Source organism: Eumetopias jubatus, unplaced genomic scaffold, assembly GCF_037043125.1.
Source record: "Eumetopias jubatus isolate StellerSeaLion01/CBP00866 unplaced genomic scaffold, mEumJub1_p1.0 scaffold_10, whole genome shotgun sequence".
NCBI lineage: Eukaryota > Metazoa > Chordata > Mammalia > Carnivora > Otariidae > Eumetopias > Eumetopias jubatus.
The window spans coordinates 80,455,803-80,476,989 of NW_028274816.1; the positions used below are offsets into that span (position 1 = coordinate 80,455,803).

At 45.7% G+C, this 21,187-nt stretch overlaps 1 protein-coding gene across 4 annotated transcripts in view; it reads left to right on the forward strand.

Moving 5' to 3' along the window:
* Window positions 1-21,187, forward strand: part of ZZEF1 (zinc finger ZZ-type and EF-hand domain containing 1) — a 101,263-nt gene that overhangs the window by 1,085 nt on the left and 78,991 nt on the right. For all 4 annotated transcript variants that reach the window (XR_003612525.2, XR_003612526.2, XM_028124816.2 and 1 more), the window contains exons 2-6: window positions 12,808-12,952; window positions 16,416-16,610; window positions 17,990-18,161; window positions 19,177-19,376; window positions 20,752-20,962. Coding sequence is in view for 2 of the 4 variants with exons in the window: in XM_028124816.2 (XP_027980617.2) it covers window positions 12,808-12,952; window positions 16,416-16,610; window positions 17,990-18,161; window positions 19,177-19,376; window positions 20,752-20,962 (923 nt within the window). In the remaining 2 variants the exon portion in view is untranslated. The remainder of the gene's footprint in view (window positions 1-12,807; window positions 12,953-16,415; window positions 16,611-17,989; window positions 18,162-19,176; window positions 19,377-20,751; window positions 20,963-21,187) is intronic.

Genomic DNA, 21,187 nt, shown 5'->3' on the forward strand with positions numbered 1-21,187 from the left:
ATGATACGGTTTTTGGCATAATCACCAACATCATCTCTATTAAATCACGAACAGCAAGTTGATATGGCAACAAAACATTTTTTTCTCAGAAGGGATGTTAGGAATTACTTGTACATTTCATTTTACAGTTAAAAAGAGAACTGATCCAGGGTCTTCCACTGACTCTTTGGCAACCTAAGACCTAGCACTCAGATCTCTTGATTTGTTTGCTTCTTTGTCATATGTCCCACTGCCTTCTTCTTGGGACCCTATTTCTTTAACTCCACGGTGTTATAACAAAGAGATGCTTAATTTGTGAAAATGAGTAAGTGGGGTAGAATCTTCAGTGTCAGTGAAGGGTGAGCATATAAAGCAGTAAACTGGCAGGTGCTTGTAATGCCATTGAAAAGTGATGTACCCTTTACAGCCAGAGGCTTTTAAAATATTTTAAGAATGTTTTCCTGTATACGGTCAGAATTCAGGTAATAGGGTTTGTATGTTTCTTATATTTTCTTTTAAAAAATACCTGTAAGACATCCCAGTTCCTGAAGACGTGGTCATACTAGTTAGTGAAGAGTCTCCATGTATATATTAATTCCAAGAGTCCACATAATTCTTCACTCTCTAGCTCTGGGTGTATTAAGAGAAAATGAAGGGGCGCTAGAAAGAGCTGTGTAGATCTGTTGAAGGAGTTGGCACATTTCAGAATTGTCCAGAAGGGAATAGAGAGAAACAGTATTCACATTGAGAGTGTCTGACAGGACTAGAGCTACAAGCAGAGGTGACAGGAGTCCTATAATGTAAGGCCAGGAGTCCTTTTTTAAAAAATATTTTATTTATTTACTTAGAGAGAGAGAGAGAGAGAAAGAGACAGCATGGGCAGAGGGAGGGGCAGACTTCCCGCGGAGCAGGGAGCCCGATGCGGGACTCGATCCCAGGACCCTGAGATCATGACCTGACCTGAAGGCAGACGCTTAAGCGACTGAGCCCCCCAAGCGCCCAAGGCCAAGAAGTCCTTAAGGTATGGTCCAGAAATCACTCAAGGGTTATGATATTGTTCACTGACCAAATATTTGTTGGGCATATACTGACTACCAGGCACTTGGATGACAGTGGACAAAGCAGATACTTGCTCTTAAAGAGTGTGTGGTACTGAAGGAGACTCACGTGAACCCAGCAATTATAGGTATACTGAGTATTAGCCAAAGGAAAGTGTAAGGGAAAATAGAGCAGGAGGATTTAACCTCACCTAGGAAGTCAAGGAAAACTTACCTGGAAAGTCACATTTCAGCTCAGAATCGAAGGGTGATAGATAACACATGAGGAGCAGAAGGGTTAGCGGTGTTTCAGGGAGAGGGAATTCCATGCACAAGTCAAAGTCCAGAGAATGGAGAATTTGGAAGAATGGTGTGATGTATGAGGCTTAGATAAAACTGCTGCAAGGGACAGAAAAGTCAGTGCATCAGTGGTTTAAACAGTAGACAAGCTTCTGGGCGCCTAGGTGGCTCAGTTGGTGAAGCAGCTGCCTTCGGCTCAGATCGTGATCCCTGGGTCCTGGGATTGAGTCCCACATCAGGCTCCCCCTCTCACTCTGCCTGCCACTCCCCCTGCTTGTACTCTCTCTCTCTCTCTCTCTCTCTCTGTCAAATAAATAAATAAATAAAATCTTAAAAAAAAAAAAGTAAAGCTTCTTACGAAAAAGTCCAGGTGGGTAGTCCAGGTTTGACCTGGCAGTTTCAGTCATCAGGGACCTGGCCCCATCCATCTTGTGCTGTCATCCTCCACAGGCACCTTCTACCTAGTGACCCAAAGGATTCCTTCAGCTGTCACTTTGTGCATTACAACTGCAGGAAAGGGAAATGGAAGGAGAGGGCCACGCCTCCTTTCTTAAGGGCAGGGCTCACCTCCCATTGGCTCAAGCCCGGTGACATGGCTGCACTGAGCTGCAAGGGAGGCTGGGAAAGATTTCTATTCCATGTACATGTATTTAGCTGAAAAATAAGGATGTGATTACTGAGAAAGAGGAGAACAGATACCAGGTTACAATTAGTAGTGTAACACACATGGCTGGATCCCTGAATGCAGAAGGAGAAGAGGAAAGCTAGAGAAGTAGGCAGGAATCAGGTCATGGGGAGTCCTTTGCAGCCTCTGCTATATAGGAGTTTGGAAACTGGAGCAAGGTACATGATGCTGTGGCTGCCTTCTGGGGCGCCGGTTGTAGAGGGGCTAGAGTGGGTCCAAGCAGATCAGTTAGGAAGCTATTAACGATAGTTCAGGTAAGAAACTAAGTGGCTTGAGGCTGGGGTGATGGCAGCTAAAATGGCATGAACAATTCTGAGAGCTATTCAGGATGTAGAATAAGCCCCCTTGAGACTTATGTGTGAGCAGAGGATTATAAGGGGAAAGGAATTAAGGATGACTTCACCAACATTACTGTCTTAAGCAACTGGAAAGGAGATAGGGCTGTTAATACTGAGAACAGAAACTTTTCAGGAAGGGAAGACCGGGAGACAGGACGAGTTTGGTTTGGCCACGCTGAGCTTAATGTGTCCGTGGGGCAGCTAAGTGGAGGTCTCTCTCAGACTGGGAGTCCTAGGGGAGAAGACAGCTTGAGACACAGTCGTCTGTTCACTCATTGGGGTTTCATGAGAAAATAGCCACATTGTTTCCTCCTCCTGTGATGTGTGTGTGCTCTGTGAGAACTTAAATCCCTTCGAGGGGTGGACTGTTGAGCATAGTTAAATCCAGAGGTCATTCAGCCACTGTAACTAGAGAAGTATATGGGAAGAGAAACCTGAGTGGTTGTACCTTCCTGTTATGAAACTCAAAGTCACAGTAGTCACACTGTGGCAGAAATAAACATCAAGGAGTCAGAAGCCCAGCAGTAAGAACTGGTGACTTGTAAAATGTTGCAAGTTCGTTATTTTACTTTTGTAAAAATCCCTGGGGCCACCTAGAGCTGTGTCATAGGGTATTAGGTATCCATCCACCAAACTCACAAAATACATGTTTGGACGTCTTCTTTCACATCTGTATATAGCTACCCCCCCTCACTCTCTACAGTGTGTTCGCATACCTGGTGTCTAGTGATTTAGGCCAACCGTGCAAGGCTGGTGGGAGACCCCAGCCACCACACTGAGGATGAGACTGAGGACACTGTAGGGCTCAGGGACTCACTCAAGTAAGATTGGAAAATAAACTCTGGTACTAACACTCTTGGTGTGAGTCTTCTGACTCCAAGCCCTGTACCCTTCCTCCTCTAAGGACCTGTTTCTCTGGGATTATTTTTCTTTAGTCTCATCATTTTTTTTTTTTTTTAGTCTTAATTCTTTAATTTTTCCCTGCATGCTAAAGGAGACCTAGCAAGAATAATTCAAATTTGAGAAAAAGCATCATGTATTTTTCTTGAAGCCTATTCACCCTTATTGGATTTGGTACAGGGACAGCTGGGGTTGGCCTGATACTGAAATCTGGTGACTTTCCGTTCCCTCTGGTTACCACTTCTTGGTTGAAGAGAGCAGGTCTGTCTGCATGTGAAGGCTTAGCCAGGCTTGAAAAAGCTGATTGGGGTAACTCACAGCGGTTGTCCTGTCCGTAAGTGTGGAGTAATCATATGGGGACATGTGCAAGAAGATAAGTATTAGCCATATATGTGATTCTGTGCTCTAAAATAGGTCTGCCCTTTGGTTTGAGTAAGTAGATAATTCTGTGTCTTAGTTCATTTTACACATAAGCTTGTGAAAATGTATTGTGATACTTCAAGTTTAAAGGTTTAAGGGAAATGATAATAAAATGTCTTTATAGCAACTAAAATGATGAGTTTTTCCCCTTCTTTCATTTTATGAGACCCAGCACAGTAGAGCAGGTTACCTTTGGTATACATTATTACTATAATGCCAAGTGTTTCCGAGTTTTATACGCCTGTTCTTGGGCTCCAGACCTGCACTGCCGTCTGTGTTCCCCCAGGTGTCTTGCCTTCACGTTCCCATGACCTTCGTTGTTGGAGGTGGTACCCTGAAGAAGTTGCTGGAGTTGTACTATAAGTCAAAGTCTGAAGGTTTATCATTTTCTAGTGACATACCTTCTCTCGTGATAGGTGTGGCCCACGGGGAAGGACTCTGGTTTGGTCCTAGGGAGCAGTATCTAATTGACTTTTATACAGATGAGGAATAGAGTTAAAATTAAATACCTGTTTGACACCAGAGATTAGAGAGTCCGTGTTTGTGCTCTCAGTATGCTATGCTTCCAGAAAATTATGTAGTGTGTCGGGCAGGAAAAGGTGCTGAACAGAGGATGATGGCAGATGGCTTTCAGGTGGGGATTTGAGAGAAATAGGTCCTATTTTACTGATTTGCCACACTAGTGCTGGTGCTTCCTTTGTGAAATTCATTAGGCTCTAAAGTCTGAGGGCAGGACCATTATTGTCCACCTACTAACCGCCTCAGCGCGGTTGTGGCTCACAGCCAGTAAGTGCGCTGCCCCCACGGCCCTCAGGTTGGGTTAGCAGACTGAATCATTCTCCAGCCTCGTACTTTCTATTCGGTCTGTAACCTCGGAGTAGTAAGGTATTTTTTGATGTTTGGGGAAACGGTTAAATATAGTTTTAGTGAAAACTTAAAAAGGATCTTAGTTTGGTTTAGAGGAAATTTAGGGAAAAATACCATTTGTCATTATCAGGTCAAAAGTTTTAATCAGCTAGTTTAGAATGGCTCTGAGCCCAAGAACTATGCAAATAGAATTATGCAGATGTAATTCTCTACCCTTTGAAGACATAGAGTGTCAGAGACTCCTGTCTGTGCGATAAAGATGAAGCCGGTTACAGACATCACTTGTCCTCAGCTCAGAGCCTGCAGAGACTCCCTATTGCCTGAAGAGTCAAATACACATTGCTCAGAATGGGTGAGAGCCCACGGGCTGGCCTCATCTGCCTCTGTTCCCCTGCTCGAGCCCTGTGCCCTAGTCAGTGGGACACCTGCCTTGTCCTGTGTGTGGACCTTGTTTCTCTCAGTTCTCCAAGATTCCCTGACTTGGCACCATCACCTGGTCAAGACCAAACATTTCTCGTGGCATGGTTCCAGTGTCTTCTGTATAACTCTGTTTTGGCCCCACCCTTGAGGCTCTTGTTGCCTGTTTGGCATTTAGAGCGCACCGTCTGGTTTTGTCCTGCCGTTTGGCTGTGAGGCCCCCATCCCACCTGCCTGCACTGCTCCGGCATACGGAAGCCTTCAGTAAGCGATGGCCAGTGATGGTGACAAGGCAGTGTAGGAGAGAAAGATGCTGGGTGAATTGGAGGTTATTTTGACCCTGTGTGCTTTGCTGTGTCGGGGGTGATGGTATTGGCTTCTTCTGGAGAAGAAGAGCTCTAGAGGAAAGGCCACAGCTTTGTTCTACCTTGCCCTGATTTCAAAATACCACTTCATCAGGTACTGTCTTACTGTAGAAACTTCGATGGCTCCCCATTGCTTTTAGAATCAAATGTTAGGTTAACCTTTAGGCCTGTATACCTTTCCACTCTTATTTCCTGGTGCTTTTTAGCCAGCCAAGCCCATTCACAGTTTCTCATACATATGGGGATTTTGTCCTTGGCTCCCTTTACCCACTTTAGCCCTTTGCTCCATCCTAAGCCCTTTTCACTTTCAGGGACCACAGAGGAGCATTTAACAGTAGCATGGAGTTTGGGAAAGGCTTCACCAAGCCAGGGCTTGAGAGACTGGAAGAATTTGCCAGGCAAAGGAAGGAAGGGATAGAGTTGAAAGGTATAGCACAGGGGTGCCTGGGTGGCTCAGTCGTTTGAACATCTGCCTCTTGATTTCAGCTCAGGTCATGATTGCAGCGAGGTTGTGAGATCAAGCCCTGTGAAGGGCTCTGTGCTCAGTGTGCAGTCTGCTTGGGATTCTCTCTCTCCTCCTCCCTCTGCCCCTCCTCCCCACCCTGCTTGGGTGTTTGCTCTAAAAAAAAAAGAAAAAAAAAGGTGTATTGTGTGCAGATAAATTGGGGTGAAAGAGTGTGGCAGAGTTTGGGAATGGCACTCCTTTGGCACCTCATCTAGAGTCTGAGTTGGGGGGGACCTTAGTAAGCGTTGCGTGCAACCTATCCCCTCCCCTTGCCCAATAAAGGAGTCCCTTCTGTAACATCCTGGACAGCTGTGTAGTGAGTCTGTTAACAATATCAGTGAACTTGCCATTTTGTATGTCTGCTTGTTCCACTGTTCTCCTTTAGCCTGAGTTTCAGACTTGGGCTCTGGGGTCAAACTGCATGTGGGAAAATCCTGGTTCTGCCATCCTCAAGCTGTGTGATTAACTCACACAACCACTCTGCATCTCAGCTGTCTCTCCTAAAAGATGCACATGGTAATAGTAGCTACCTTCTATAGTTAGCATGAGGATTCAATGAGTTAGTGCATGTAGAGCTCCTAGAACAGTGCCTGGCACACCCTTCCTGCTTTTAGTGGTGTTCTTCTCTGTTGCTCTAGCTCTACACTAGGAGTGTTTACTCTGTCTTCTGACAGCCCTTTCAGTACTTCACTTAGACATAGATGTAGCACAACCTCACAGATGGGTAAACTGAGGCCGTAAGTGGAGAGGTGAGCCTCAGGCAGCAAGTGGCAGGGCTGGGACCAGCTCCACATCTCTTGTGCAGCTTGTTTCTCCCAGGTTGAACCAGTGTCCAGCCTTTGTATGAAGCCCCATGCGTGCATTCTGCTGCTCTGTGCCCCCGTTCTGGTCTGTGAGGATTTTGGTACATTCTCATGTGTACCGTGGTCTTGATCCCACAGGTGGTTAAGGAGGTTAAGCAGGAACGGTCTGAGCGTTGTCCCATGTTGCCCTTGGGCCGGGGCAAATGGATGGAAATCTGCAGTCGACCAGTCTACTTCTCTCTTGTCTGCAAGGTGAATCAATAATGGCCTTCTAATGAGATTGTAATAACAGTTCTTTGCAGTTTACTAGGCATAGCCTTGTTTGTGACACCTTCAGTCTTCCCAACAGGCTATGAGGAAAGGTTGGACAGGAAGAGGGCTTGAGACTCGGGCCCAGAGTCTTGTCCCAGGTCTCACAGAGGAGTGGTGAATCTGACACCATCTTTCATCCACACTTCCCCTTAGTCTGACTGTGTTACACTTTTTATCTCTTACGTGCTTCATGCGGAGGCCCTGCACTTGGGTGCTGCCTGAATGGTTATGGTGTGGATGGCAAAGCACGTAAGTGGGTGTGATAGGAAGAGGCCTGAATCAGGAGAGGAGGAAGATACAGCAGGCCAGGCTGCTGTCTGCATGGAGATGGGAGTTAGCTCCTTGGAAATAGGGGGCGTTGCTCTGTGTTAGAGAGAAGGTCGACTTGCTTCACTTTGCATGGTTAGTGCCAGACCCACTGTATTCAATTGGGTTTGGGGCCCCATGTTCCAGGCTGTAGAGTTTCAACTGTTGGGAATCTGGTGAGTGTTAATTTGCATGTGAAACATGAAAGAGAATAGAATGGAATAGAAAAGATTAGGGTACATTGTATCTGATAAGAAAGCATTACATTGTTTCATGAGACTTTTATATCAGTATCACAGAAATGTATTTCTATTTTATTTTATTTTATTTTATTTTATTTTATTTTATTTTATTTTATTTATTTGAGAGAGGTCACAAGCAGGGGGAGTGGCAGAGGGAGAGGGAGAAACAGGCTCCCCGCGGAGCAGGGAGCCTGACACAGGGCTCGATCCCAGGACCCTGGAGTCATGACCTGAGCCGAAGGCAGATGCTTCACCAACTGAGCCATGCCCCCGAAATGTATTTCTTTCCTTTTTTTTTTTTTTTAAGATTTTATTTATTTGAGAGAGACAGTGACAGAGATAGAGCACAAACAGGGAGGGAGGGGCAGAGGGAGAAGCAGGCTTCCTGTGGAGCGGGGAGCCTGATGTGGGGTGCCAAGGACCTTGGGATCATGACCTGAGCCGAAGGCAGATGCTTCACCGACTGAGCCACCCAGGCGCCCCCTGAAATGTATTTCTTACAGTGAGACTTGAGACGCCCTGCTCTGAGGTTATGTCCAACTGGAGGGCCCCAGACGGGACAGCCAGCGTGGGAATGAGACTAAAGCCGTAGCAGATAGAGAACTGGCTGAGGGAGACTCGGGGCCTGTTGATCACCATGTTTAGTGATCCGTGGGCTGTTTTGGGGCAGAGGGATCAGATGTGTTCTGAAGGGCCCCACAGGTGGTGACATTAGGGAGACACATTTCCATTCATTACACAGAGAAGAGAGTTGTTGCTGTCAGAACTGGTCAATTTTATGTTCTTCTGTCATTAATTTAACCCCAGATTCTCTGCCACTTGCCTGAATCTCTTGCAACACAATTGGCGGTGTTCAGCCACACTGGAGTTGCATCAGACTCACCTTCTCAAGAGCCCTCTGATCTGCTTCATTCTGGACCTGGTGTTCTTTAGGTTGTTGGCATCTCCAGCAACCAGGGATTCATTTTCTCTCTAGGTTGGACCCCGTTCTTCCCCTTTCTTGGCATATTCGGTTTTCTGGTGACCACACCCTCTAGGAGCTTTCTGAATAAGGGAGCATTAACTAGTTTATTTTTTGAGAGCCTTGCATGTGTGAGAATGTCTTTTTCCACTCTCTCAAAGTTGGTGGTATTTTGACTGTGTATTAACTTCTGGGTGAGAGAGAGTCCCCCCAGAATGTTGAAGACCCTGCTCCTATTCCAGCTCCCTGTGTAACTGCTGAATCAGCCTCTGATTCCTGACCTCTGACATGGACACTGCGTCTTCTCCCTGGGAGTAGGAACTTCTCTTTCCTCTCTGTGTTATGAAATCTCAATACGATGTGCTTTTATTCACCACGGAGGGTGTTCAGCCTCTTCAGTTTCAAAACTCATGTCCTTCAGTTGGAGGAGATTATCTTGGACCATAAGAATTGTCATTTCTCTCCCTCCTGTTTCTGTGTTTCCTTCTCTGGGACTTGTAGTATTTGGATATTGGATTCCTGGAGGACTGGTCTCCCGTTTCTTTTCCTCTTTCCTAGTTTCCATCACTTTGTCTTTTGCTCTAGTCTCTGGGCACTTTAGTCAATTTATCTTCCAGCCTTTTGAGATTTATCTTCCCAGATCTGTTGTTGAGATTTTCATTTTGCTGTGGTATTTTTAACTTTCAAGAGCTTATAAAAATGTTCTGAATACACGGGGCGCCTGGGTGACTCAGTTGGTTAAGCGACTGCCTTCGGCTCGGGTCATGATCCTGGAGTCCCGGGATCGAGTCCCACGTCGGGCTCCCTGCTCAGCGGGGAGTCTGCTTCTCCCTCTGACCCTCTTCCCTCTCGTGCTCTCTCTCTCTCTCATTCTCTCTCTCAAGTAAACAAATAAAATCTTGAAAAAAAATGAATACACTGTTTTCAGTAATAGTGTCTTGGCCTTTCATGACGATACAGGGTCCTTTTTTATTAGGTGGTGGTGGTGGCAGCTTCCCAACTCTGAATATACTAAAACCCACTAGGTTGTACACTTTATTTATTTATTTATTTATTTTAAAGATGTTATTTATTTGAGAGAGAGAATGAGATAGAGAGAGAGAGAGCATGAGAGGGGGGAGGGTCCGAGGGAGAAGCAGACTCCCCGCTGAGCAGGGCGCCCGATGCGGGACTCGATCCCGGGACTCCAGGATCATGACCTGAGCTGAAGGCAGTCGCTTCACCGACTGAGCCACCCAGGCGCCCTAGGTTGTACACTTTAAAAGGGTGAGTTTTGTGATATGTGAATTATACCTCAGTAAGCTGGTATTCAAAATATCTTTTAAAATATTTCTCTGAAGATATTAATGATAATCATTTTGACATTTTCTTCTCCTCCTTTCTTTTCTCCAAGTTGCCATTTCTGTGTTTCCTATGAAGTCTTTCCTCAAATGTCCAGCTGTCCTGGGCTGGAACCTCTTATTAAAGAGTGGGAGACTAAAGAGGTGGGCTCTCCATGCTGGTGACGCTGAGCCTCACTGTAAGGTGAACGGGTTGGGCCCTTTTGTGGGGAGCCCTCCAGTATCGGTGTCTCCAGGTCTGTCCTCATGGGCTTGTGTGGTGCCCCGGTCTCTTGCCTGAAGGGTGTGTGACGGGCTGCTAGCATTCTGGGAGCCCGAGGGGAAGGGTGCGTCTTCTAACCCTGACCCTGTAAGCTCTAGTGCTTGATATTCCCTCGTCCAGAGACTCTGGGCTGCTTTCTCTGAGGGAAGCAACTCCCCAGGCTTCTGACCGGAGAGAGGGTCTGGGGGTGTCTTATGTTTGTTTGTTTGTTGGATGGAGAGCCGGGATCGGTGTAGAATGACCTCTGTCTGGGGGTGTCTTATGTTTGTTTGTTTGTTGAACAGAGGAGAGCCGGGATCGGTGTAGAATGACCTCTGTCGCACGCCGGTCCCAACAACCACCGACTCGAGGCCGGTTTTATTTCCTCTAGATCCCATGTGCTTTCTCCTCCAAATTGTTTTGAAGCAAGTCTTTTCCACCCACAAATACTTTTCTCATCCATAAAAGTTTCATCAAATATCTTTAAGAGATGAGAACTCTTTAAAAAGTACACAACCCTACTATCACCCTTTCCCTTCAAAACAAAAAACCATAGCCCAGTAATTCCTGAAGGTCAGTATCACAGCCAGTCATTTCTAACTGCTTTTTAAAATAGGCCCCTCCTCGATTACCTCCACCCTTGGTGGCGCCCGTGGCCTTAGAAGGCTTTTGGGGTCCTGCAGTGGGGAGCAGTCTGTGTCTCTGCTTTGCACAGCTCCAGCTCAGGGCTCCGCTTTCTTGTGGAGGAGTGGCCAGCAGTGGGCATCGTCTGCTTTCCAGCCTTCCAGCTTCCAAAATGTTGTTGCTGTTGCGTCACATAATGTTCTCTTTGTTTTTGTGCTTAGAAAAAAAAATCCCTTCATGATATTGTCTTAGCGGGATTTCAGGAGGAAATAGAGGTAAACGTATTTGTTTGAAAACTCTTGATGGCTGGTGGTCCAGCTTGCTCAGAAGCCTTAACGGATGCGGTGGGCGTTCCTTCCCAGAGTCCCTAATCCATCTTTCTGCCGCATTGGCAACAGACAAGTCCATCTTCGTAATGAGCTTTTCCCTCTAATGTCCTTTTTAATTTTAATTTTATTTATTTATTTTTGTCTTTTTTTTAAGATTTTATTTATTTTTGAGAGAGAGCGAGAGCACACGCATGTGCACAGGCACAAGCAGGGGGAGGGGCAGAGGGAGAAGCACACTCCCCGCTGAGCAGGGAGCCCGATGCGGGGCTCGATCCCGGGACCCTGGGACGATGACCTGAGCCGAAGGCAGACGCTTCACCGACTGAGCCACCCAGGTGCCCTAACGTCTTTCTTAAATTAATTAATTAATTATTTTTAATTTTTTCCCTCTAACTTCTGTCTCATGACCTTCGTTTTCACTGGCCCTTCTTGTGACAGCCCGTCCCAGGCAGCCATTCTTCACCCTGAAAGCCTGTGCTTCTGCATCCATCCTCATGGGCAGTGTCTTCTCTCCCCCACGATCTCTTTCCTCTGATCCCTTCCGTTTCATTTCCTTCTGGTGGGGAGCTTCCAGACCCAACGCGGCTTCCTGACTGGGTCTAATCAGGAAAGAACAGGGTGATATTTTCTCTCCTTTTGAACATCATCCTTTGAGTAGCGTAGCCTTTGATCCTGTCATTTTTTTTTTGGATAATCTTGTCAGGTTGGGGAAATGCAAAGAGAAGGCTTTGTCTTTCCCTCACACGGAGCTCCAAACTCTTGTCCCCCAGCCTACATTTATGCCCATGGTTTTGGACCTGAGTGTAGGAATTTGCTCTGTTCCTTTTAAACACTGTGTTTAGAGGTCTGTGGTGGAAATCGGGGTACTCGTGTCAGTCATGAAGCCTCAGTGGGACATCTCCATATTCCACAAAGGAGGGAAATAAGGAAAAGGCAGGAGTTTTAAGGGAGAGAGAGGGTTACTTAGGAAAGAAGTTGGGAGACTCCTGAAGAACTTCATGGTGAGGGATGCCTGTGAGTGAGTGAATCAGCAGGAAGAGAGAAGCCACTGATCGGGGAGGGACTGAGATCTGGGGAGACAGGACAGTCGCCAGGTGAGGAGAGTCTTGTAGAACATGGGAGGAGCTGGCGTCAGGGACGCAGGAGAGGGTGCCGGCGCGGGTTCAAAAGCACTCTAATGTGCTTTCATTGTATTGGACTCTGTTCAGATGCCGCTTAGTCCAGACAGCAGCCTGTGAGTTTGGTAATATTTGCTCCATCATTCAGATCAAGGAGCTAAGGCTTCTGGAGGTAAAGGAATGTGTGGGTAGTCATATAGCCGGTTAGTGACAGAGCAGGATTCAAACCAAATCCCACACTGTACCCACTTCCCCAGATGGCTCAATACTGGCAGGGAGCAAGCTCGACTATGGCTAAAGGTTAGTGAAAACAGAGCGGTGACATGGATAAATATCCAGTTAGGTCTTGTGTCCAAAGCGTGTTTGAAAAGAAAAGCCCTGCTAAACCTGAGATGCTACTCTGAGCCAAGTCTCCCACTCTAGCTTTCTATCTGGTTCTCTGTAACTTGCTGAAAAATGTTGTACTGCTTGCTTCCTGAAATTATTTGGGAGAGGGGGATTAATCTCTTGAAAGAGAGATGAGATGACAAAATTGTGTGTGTATGAAGTAATACTTGTATACATACACTCTGCAAAGCATAGTGAGTTACTGTCCTGAATTTTGATTGTTCTCTGAGTGATGTAAATGGACTCTTTGCTCAACTACCCCAGGGCACCGGCAGCAACAAAGTGTCAGATTTGGAACAGACGTGACTATATTGCATCTCTTATGTTATAGGCCTTTGCCCAGTTTGATGCAGAGGGCGATGGTACCGTCGATGCTGAGAACATGTTGGAGGCCCTCAAGAATTCCAGTGGAGCTAATCTCCAGGGGGAATTAAGCCACATCATCAGACAACTGCAGGCCTGTTCTCTTGTCCCAGGTAAGGCTCTCACCTGAGTGCTGAAGGCCAGAGAGTGCTAGCGTAGGGCCAGGATGAACTTTGCTGTCCTATGGGTTGTAATTAGGCAAGGTGAGGGCCCCGTGAGATAAATGTGCTTCTCCAGGAGTCTCATTTAAGCGCGGGAACTGACTCAGTCCGTGCAGTCATCTCCTTGGGTCCCCAGTACCGTGATGCTTGAGCAGTTCTGCCATTTTTATGAACTTTTGTTGTGAGCCTACCTTCCTTAGTGGATCTCTTTATTTCACTCTCTCAAGAAGCTGTCCCTGGCTCCTGGTTCTCTTAGCATCGTGCATTTGTCTTTTGCCTCATGTCACCACTGTAATTAATTAATTACCCGCTTATCTGTAAATGTCTGTCTTTACTCCTACACTGTGAGCTCCATGAGGATAGCGGCCTCTTCTTTCTGCTGTGTCCTCACATTTAACACATTTTGGGTATATGGTAGGCACCCAATGGGTTTTTTTGTTTGTTTTATTAGAAAGCTATCACTCAGAAATTTAAGTAATAATATAAGTAGGGTACAAATTAAACAATACTTCTTCTACGTTGTACCTATGAACAAACTTTGTGTTTCTGTATGGTTTCTTCTGGGGACTCAGAAGACAGATTCAAAGTTAAATTACCCTCCTTTTTTTCCAGTGAGAAAACAATTGAGTTTTTGAAAGGAAAAAACTTTGCATATCACCCTTTTAGCCTCAGCTTATCTCAGAACTTTCCTGCTATGCATTCAGTGTCCTACTACTTAGCACAGAGCCTGGCAAGAACAGCGGTGGAGGCAGGTAGACTTGGTAGATACGTAAACGTGAATTTGATTGCCCTTGACCTCTCTGGCTTAATGCGGAGGCTGTGCTGAGCTAGGGAAGGATGATGTTTGTGTATTAGTGAAGAATGCACATTTCCGTTCTTCCTCAAGTTGTCTTTGATTATGTCATCTTTATAGAGCGTTGTAAGCAGTCCAGACATGTGAACTTTTTCCTACTCTCACGGCAGTTAAAATTATGCTTTGGATTATGTTTAGCTAAATTATATCTTGATGCATTTACGTATTACTCCCGCTTTTGCACTACCAGCACAGGGGAAGCATCAGGAGCTTTATGTGGACAACTCAAACAGATGTTTGGGAGGGGAGGGATGGGGTGGAGATCAGGGAACCCACCCAAGATAATACTTACTGCATTGTTGCTCTGGGGAGATTAGGTGAGAAAAACGTGGGGTTCGGACCCTGAGGTGTTTATGTACCAGAGTTGTGACTGGGACGTTCTTGTCAAAATTCTCTATCACCACTCAGTTTAAAAGATACTGCTTTATTACAGTCCTAGCCTGAACCTTGGTAAGCTGGGCTAGCCTGGCTCCTGGGATTTGTTTCCTCGTCCCTCTTTCCAGCCGAGATTGGAACTTGTCCCTTTCTTACCCTATCGTGCTGGCGCTCAGTGTTTGCCAGACTTGTATGACTTCCCATTAGAAGAGGCCATCTGTGTTCTCACGTGCATCCTGAGCACATGGGTTCGCCATCAGCCGCGTCCTCACGTCAGGGTGGTGCTGCTGTGGGGTCCGCCAACGGAAGAAAAACTGTACGAGGATGGTGAGGGGTGGCACGGACTTTTGAGTCTTGGGGGAATTGAACCGGTGTCTCCAGGGTTTGTCTGGGGGCGGGGGGGCGTCATCAAAATGGGGTGCTTCCAACACACAGTTTCTCCTTAGCCTCATGTTCTATCTTGAAAATCAATGCGAAGTCTCATTCTCAGATATAACCTGTTTTACACTTAAAGTAATTTCTCCTAAGACTTCTGGAGCCTTGTTCCAGGTGCTGCTTAGATGGGGTGTTCCGTTTGTGAAAGCTCATCAGGCAGTGCGCTTACACTGTGGGCACTGTTCCTTATGTCTGTCGTGATTCATTAGAACGCAAACAGAAAAGAAATTCCCCCAAATCTACAAGTATATCTGAGCTCCAGGAGGAGCTGCTGCATTTATCCTCTCCCTTCTTCACACTGGGTTGTGGGTACCTTGGTTCCAGGCATATGCATTGTAGGTTATGATGGATCATGAAAGGGTTTTAAACGGGTAGACGTTGTGTTTGTAGGATTACTTGGGTTAATGCCAGACAAAGGGCAGCCAGGAGAGCCACTCAGGAAATCTGGGTGGGTCAGTATGAGCAGGAGATGTGAGGCCAGAGCCTGGGCAGTGGCCAGAGGGATGGGCAGAGTGGGCAGACTCTAGGGAGCCGCCCTGGAGAGAACGTGGAGCCCGGGAGGAGCACCTGGGGCAGAGCCTTGTGCATTGTAAGATGCCACGGGGCTATGGTCAGGGTGGTGGCTGCATAATCATTATTGTGGTCTCATGTAGCTTAGTATATCAAAGCAGTTACACTTTTACTTTCTAATGTGATAACCTTGGTTCCTAGTCCACATTCTGTATACAAAATTATATAAAAACTTCTGGTCAGTATTTCAGTGCTTATACATTTTTTAAAGCTTGGATTGAAACAAATAATCATTTACTGTAAGTCTTCTAAAATTCTATTAAACTAAAATGAAATTAAAATTTTTTTAAGATTTTATTTTGAAGTAATCTCAACAACCCAACATGGGGCTCAAACTCACAACCCTAAGATCAAGAGGCTCATGCTCCACCAACTGAGCCAGCCAGGTGCCCCAAAATTAATGTTTAAATTGAGGTTACCACTGGTTCATTTCTCATTTCTTTTCTTGTCTTTTTTTTTTTTTTTTTTTAAAGTAGGCTCCATGCCCAGCATGGAGCCCAATGTGGGGCTTGAACTCATGACCCTGAGGTCAAGACCTGAGCTAAGATCTTAAGAGTCAGCCACTTAAACAACTGAGCTACCCAGGCACTCCAGCCACTGGTTCATTTCTTAAAACTTGTTTAGATTTTTAAATGATTAAAGCTGAAAATACTGGGGCGCCTGGGTGGCTCAGTCATTAAGCGTCTGCCTTCGGCTCAGGTCATGATCCCGGGGTCCTGGGATCGAGCCCCACATCGGGCTCCCTGCTCGGTGGCGAGTCTGCTTCTCCCTCTCTCACTCCCCCTGCTTGTGTTCCCTCTCTCGCTGTCTCCTTCTCTCTGTGAAATAAATAAATAAAATCTTAAAAAAAAAAAAAAGCTGAAAATATCAATGAAGATTATTTTTTTTTAAAGATTTTAATTTATTTTTCAACAGAGAGAGAGGGAACACAAGCAGGGGGAGTGGGAGAGGGAGAAGCAGGCTTCGCGAGGGGAGCCCAATGTGGGGCTCGATCCCAGGACCCCGGGGTCATGACCTGAGCCTAAGGCAGACGCTCAACGACTGAGCCACCCAGGCGCCCTCAATGAAGATTCTTAATGGCTGCTTTTAATTCAGCCAATTCAGAGAGGCCACCAGGCAGGGGGTGTGGGAACACTATTGTGGTGGGTTCCTAAAAAACAAAAACGGGTTTTGTCTGCCTAGGTTTCATAGACATCTTTTCAGAGTCCAAGGAGGGCCTGGGTGTGCACGCATCCCTGATCCTGCGCTTCCTGCACCGCAACCGGCTCTCCGGCACGGCTGTCCCCTGCCCCATGCTGGACCACTGTGGGAATGTGTGCTCCATGAGGGCTTCCGTTCTGAAGGAGTCCTTGGATCAGCTGCTCCAGAGAGAAAAGGGTACGTGTACTCATGTGGTGGGAGCTCCTCAACACATTCCACATGCCGTAGGAGCCAGCCCTTCTCCCTGTTTTCATCTCTGTAAGCCAGCCTGCCTGCTTTCCCCCCTTCCCACCTTCCTTCCTTCCCACAACTGGCTTCTCGTCATTCAGGTCTCATTACTCTATCTAATTAACGCCCCCATTCCCCATCATTCCCCTCTTCTGGTCATCATCACCTTTGTAGGTTTAATGTTCTAAATGGCGCTTATTATTTGAAATTGTAACATTATTATTTCTCTCCGTTTTGTCTGCCTTGTTTGTGTCATTATCCTTAGCACTCGGAACTCTGCCTGCCACATAGTAGGTACTCTGTGAGTAGTAGTTGAGTCAAGGAGGAAAGCCACCACACACAGTGTGGACTCACTCAGGTCCATGGAATATAGTACTGAGTCCAGAAACAGACTCAAGTGCATGTGGGAACATAGTACCAGATAGAGTCAGCATTACAAATGGATGGAAAGGCGAATTAGTCAACAAGTGAGGTCAGGGCAACTGGCCAGCCATTTGGAGAAAAAAATAAAACCAGATTCTTAACCCATTCCATTCACTGAAACAAATTTCAGGTGGATCGAAAAGTTCAGCTGTAAAGAAACTGAAGTGCTAGAAGAGAGTAGTCCCACTCTGCACAGCTCTTGGCACAGGGACCTCGCTAAGCAAGATGTGAGACTCAGACACTATCGGATTCATAAATTAGACTTTATGCAAACTGAAAGGTCTGTATAGCAGAAAATAGAAGCAGAGTCAAAAGACGAATGATATTCTAGGGAACAAAAATATATTTTGTAACATGTTAGGACAAACTGAATTTTTTACTAACTCTGACCTTGGGCACTTACTTAACTCTCTGTGCCTTGGTTTCCTCATCTCTGAACTGAATTAGTACATAGAAAACAGAGAGAGAAGTGCCCAGCTCATGGTACACAGCACCTGTTACGTGTGTGTGGGTCTACGTCCTGTAACACACAAACCGGCGAGAAGGCTTGGGACCCAGCAGAAAGTTAGATGAGGGTAGGACGGGGCTGCTCTCAAAAATGCAAGTGGCTTACAAAGTCTCACACATATTTAAAGAAATGTCCATTGAAACTGTAAGATACCCTTTTCTTCTCTTAGTGTGGTTTTGCAAATATATCAATGAATTAAGTATTTTACTATAGTGAACTCGTGGAGCAACCCTTGGCCAATTTCTGTTTTATAAGGGCTTTTTGGAAGGAGATTTTAAGGAATACTTATTTTTCCAGGACCAAAGTACCAAGCATATTTATGTTAGATATTTTAAATGACCCTTTATTTCCCTTTGTGAAAGAGATGTCATGTGATAGAATCTGGTTTTCCCTGCAGAAAGTCCTGGAGATCTAACCAGAAGCCCGGAGATGGACAAACTTAAGTCAGTAGCAAAGTGCTACGCTTACATAGAAACATCCTCCAACCCGGCAGACATCGACAAGATGACAAATGGAGAAACGTCCTCCTACTGGCAGTCAGATGGCAGTGCCCGCTCACACTGGATTCGGTGGGTGCTAGAACAGCGGTTGGTGAGAGCCCAGGAAAGGACCTGCTTGCTTTCTCTTACCTCATCAGTGTGGTCACAAATTAGCTTCTGAAGTTTAGAATATTTTCTACTTCACTGCCTGGTTGTTTTCTTATTGGAAGTGACTATCTGTGGAGACGTCTGAAGAATCAAGTAAAAAGAATTACATGAAATCATGCTGCCTGCTTCATGTATTCATGAACGTAGGTAGTCATTTTGCCTGCGTTGTGTATTCATGAACGTGGATAGTCATGCTCCCTGTGTCGTGTATTCGTGAACGTGGGTAATTCCTGCACTTGGTACTTAAGGGAGAAAGAGTATTTGACTGATATTTTATCGTAATGATTTCAGATCTTTTCCACTAGTTTCTCAGGAAAATTAACATCACAAGGGGCAAGTACTTTTTTTATATCAGATGTGATTTTACTTTTTAAGATCCTTTCTGTGTATTAAAAAATCTGTATGCACCTCTCTTTGCCAGTTTGGCAGAAGAGGAGGGGTTGGGATGAGCAGGAACCCTGGGGTAGAGTTGGCGGCAGTAAGCTGGTGTTTCTAGAAGTTCTGAAGCTGCCATCTAAAGTTTCACCTGTCTCTTCAGAGAATGGGCCGATTTCAGTTGGTGGAAACAGAAATATTTGTCTTGTTCTCTCATGGGGAGTATATGTGACCTTTAGCCATCTAACTTGTAGATGAGGGAATATATTCAGTTCTTCAGATGAGGTTTAGAATTTGCTTCTTGCAGGTCAAGCGGTTTTTTTAGGGTGTTCATATTGTACTTTCCTGCCTGTACTGATAGCTTAAAAGGAAATGTAAGATTAACCTGGAACTGAAAGGAATTTTAGAGACACAGGAAGGTCATAAGGACTTTTCCAGTTGGTTGCTTTTAGGAAAGAGTGTCTGACGGAATCAAATTCAAGCCTGCGGAGATGGGACTCGTGGGCACTGCCAGCTTCGCCCCATATACACACTCGTCGTTTGTGCTCCCTGTGTTTTCCAGCTTAAAAATGAAGCCAGACGTTGTGCTTCGGCACTTGTCCATCGCGGTGGCTGCCACTGACCAGAGCTACATGCCGCAGCAGGTGACAGTAGCTGTGGGGAGAAGTGCCAGCGATCTTCAGGACGTCCGCGATGTGCACATTCCCAGCAATGTCACTGGCTATGTGACACTGCTGGAAAATGCCAACATCAGTCAGCTCTGTGAGTCAGCCACGAGGCAGCTTGCCTTCTGATTTGGGGAGTGGGAGGGGCGAAGAAGGGATTGTTTTTAGTGGGAGGACCTCTACAGTGGAGAAACTGTCGGATTTTCTTGGGAGGTTGGATTTGCTTCTCATGATGCACATGGGAGTAGCCATTATTTCATCTCTGTGGTGTTGTAGAAAGTTATAGGAGCCCTTTTTAACAAATAATATTTTATTCTTGTTTCCTTATTAGAAAATTAGAAAAATATAGATAAACAGAAATTACTCAAAATCCCACTACCCAAGGGATTGTCACTATGAATATGTTAGTGTGGATCCTTCCAGATCTTTACTTGTGTGTGTGTGTGTGTGTGTGTGTGTGTGTGCGCGTGCGTGCGCGCACACGGGTTAAAACATAGCGTTGTGCATATGTATTCACAAAATGTAATATATTTGTATACGTATTTACAAAATGGCAATATTCTTTCCATGCTGTTGTGTAAAATGTTTTAGCATATTGCAGACCATGTGTTCTTGCACACCTTTATTTAGCGATGTAAGAACGTGCCTTAATTGTAACCAGCCCTTTATTCCTGGACATGTACGTTGTTTCCATTTTTATACTATTATGACCTTGCTTCACACCTAGCATTTTGGAAATAATCACAATTCTGTGATTTCTTTCCAGGCTTTTTTCATTCAGGGAGCCGGGATGCTTCATGTTTTGTCTCATTTCTCCTAATGCTTTCCTGGGCCAAAAGAAGTGTCCTTACTTTGCTCAGAGGAACTGAGGCCTAGGGAGGTAGAGTCTTTGTGTCTCGTGCCTGGGCAAAGCGGTAGCTAAGCTCCTGGAGTAGACGCTCCTTTCTCTCAGCTGTGTCCTCTTCAGCTTACCACCTCCTCCTCTCCAGCCCAAACAAGGGATTGCGACAGCTCTTAAAAGGGGGTCATGCCTGTGTTGTCATCTATTTGGACTTGATTACTAAACATAAATTCTAACAACTGCTGTGAGGCAGCAGCTTTTTAAGTCAAAATTTCAGAACCCCAGCAAAAATTCTAGAAATTTTCTTACTTATTCAATCAGGATCTAAAAAAATGGCCTTTGTGTTAATTTTCAAGATGCATAAATTCCTAAGAAACTTTGTGATGGAAAGGGTTAAGCCACCCTTAAATTTACACAGTAGTCCTATGACTCCGTAGTTTGGTCGATGCTTTTCTGACAAGTTTATTATATGCCAGCTCCATTGTACACATTATTTATTTCTGGCATCAAAGTATATTTCAGAATTTTCTTTTCAAAATGTGAATTACTATTTTGCTTTTAGTTGGGAGCCTAGTATTTGCTGAACTGAAGAAGTTAATCCAATACTGAATTTGTTGTTTGCGCTTGACAGATGTCCAGATTAACATAAAACGTTGTCTTAGCGATGGATGTGACACTAGGATTCATGGTCTGAGGGCTGTTGGCTTTCAGAGAGTTAAGAAGTCTGGGGTCTCGGTGTCAGATGCTTCTGCAATCTGGTACTGGTCTCTGCTAACCTCTCTGGTGACGGCGTCCATGGAGACAAACCCCGCCTTTGTCCAGACAGTGCTACACAACACGCAGTAAGTCACCCTCTCTGCCTCCCCGCCCATCCAGGTGCCCCTCTTGCCCCCTCCCCCTGCAGAGCACGTCCCTGACACTCAGTGGCTCAGCCCTGGGTGCCCTGGTGTTTCCTGTCTGCGCTTTTGGCTCCAGTCTGGGGGCGGGGGCGGGGACGGGTCACGCACACTGTTGTGTTCCTCACCCATGGGGGAACAGTTGCTCACATTCACAGATCACTTTGTATC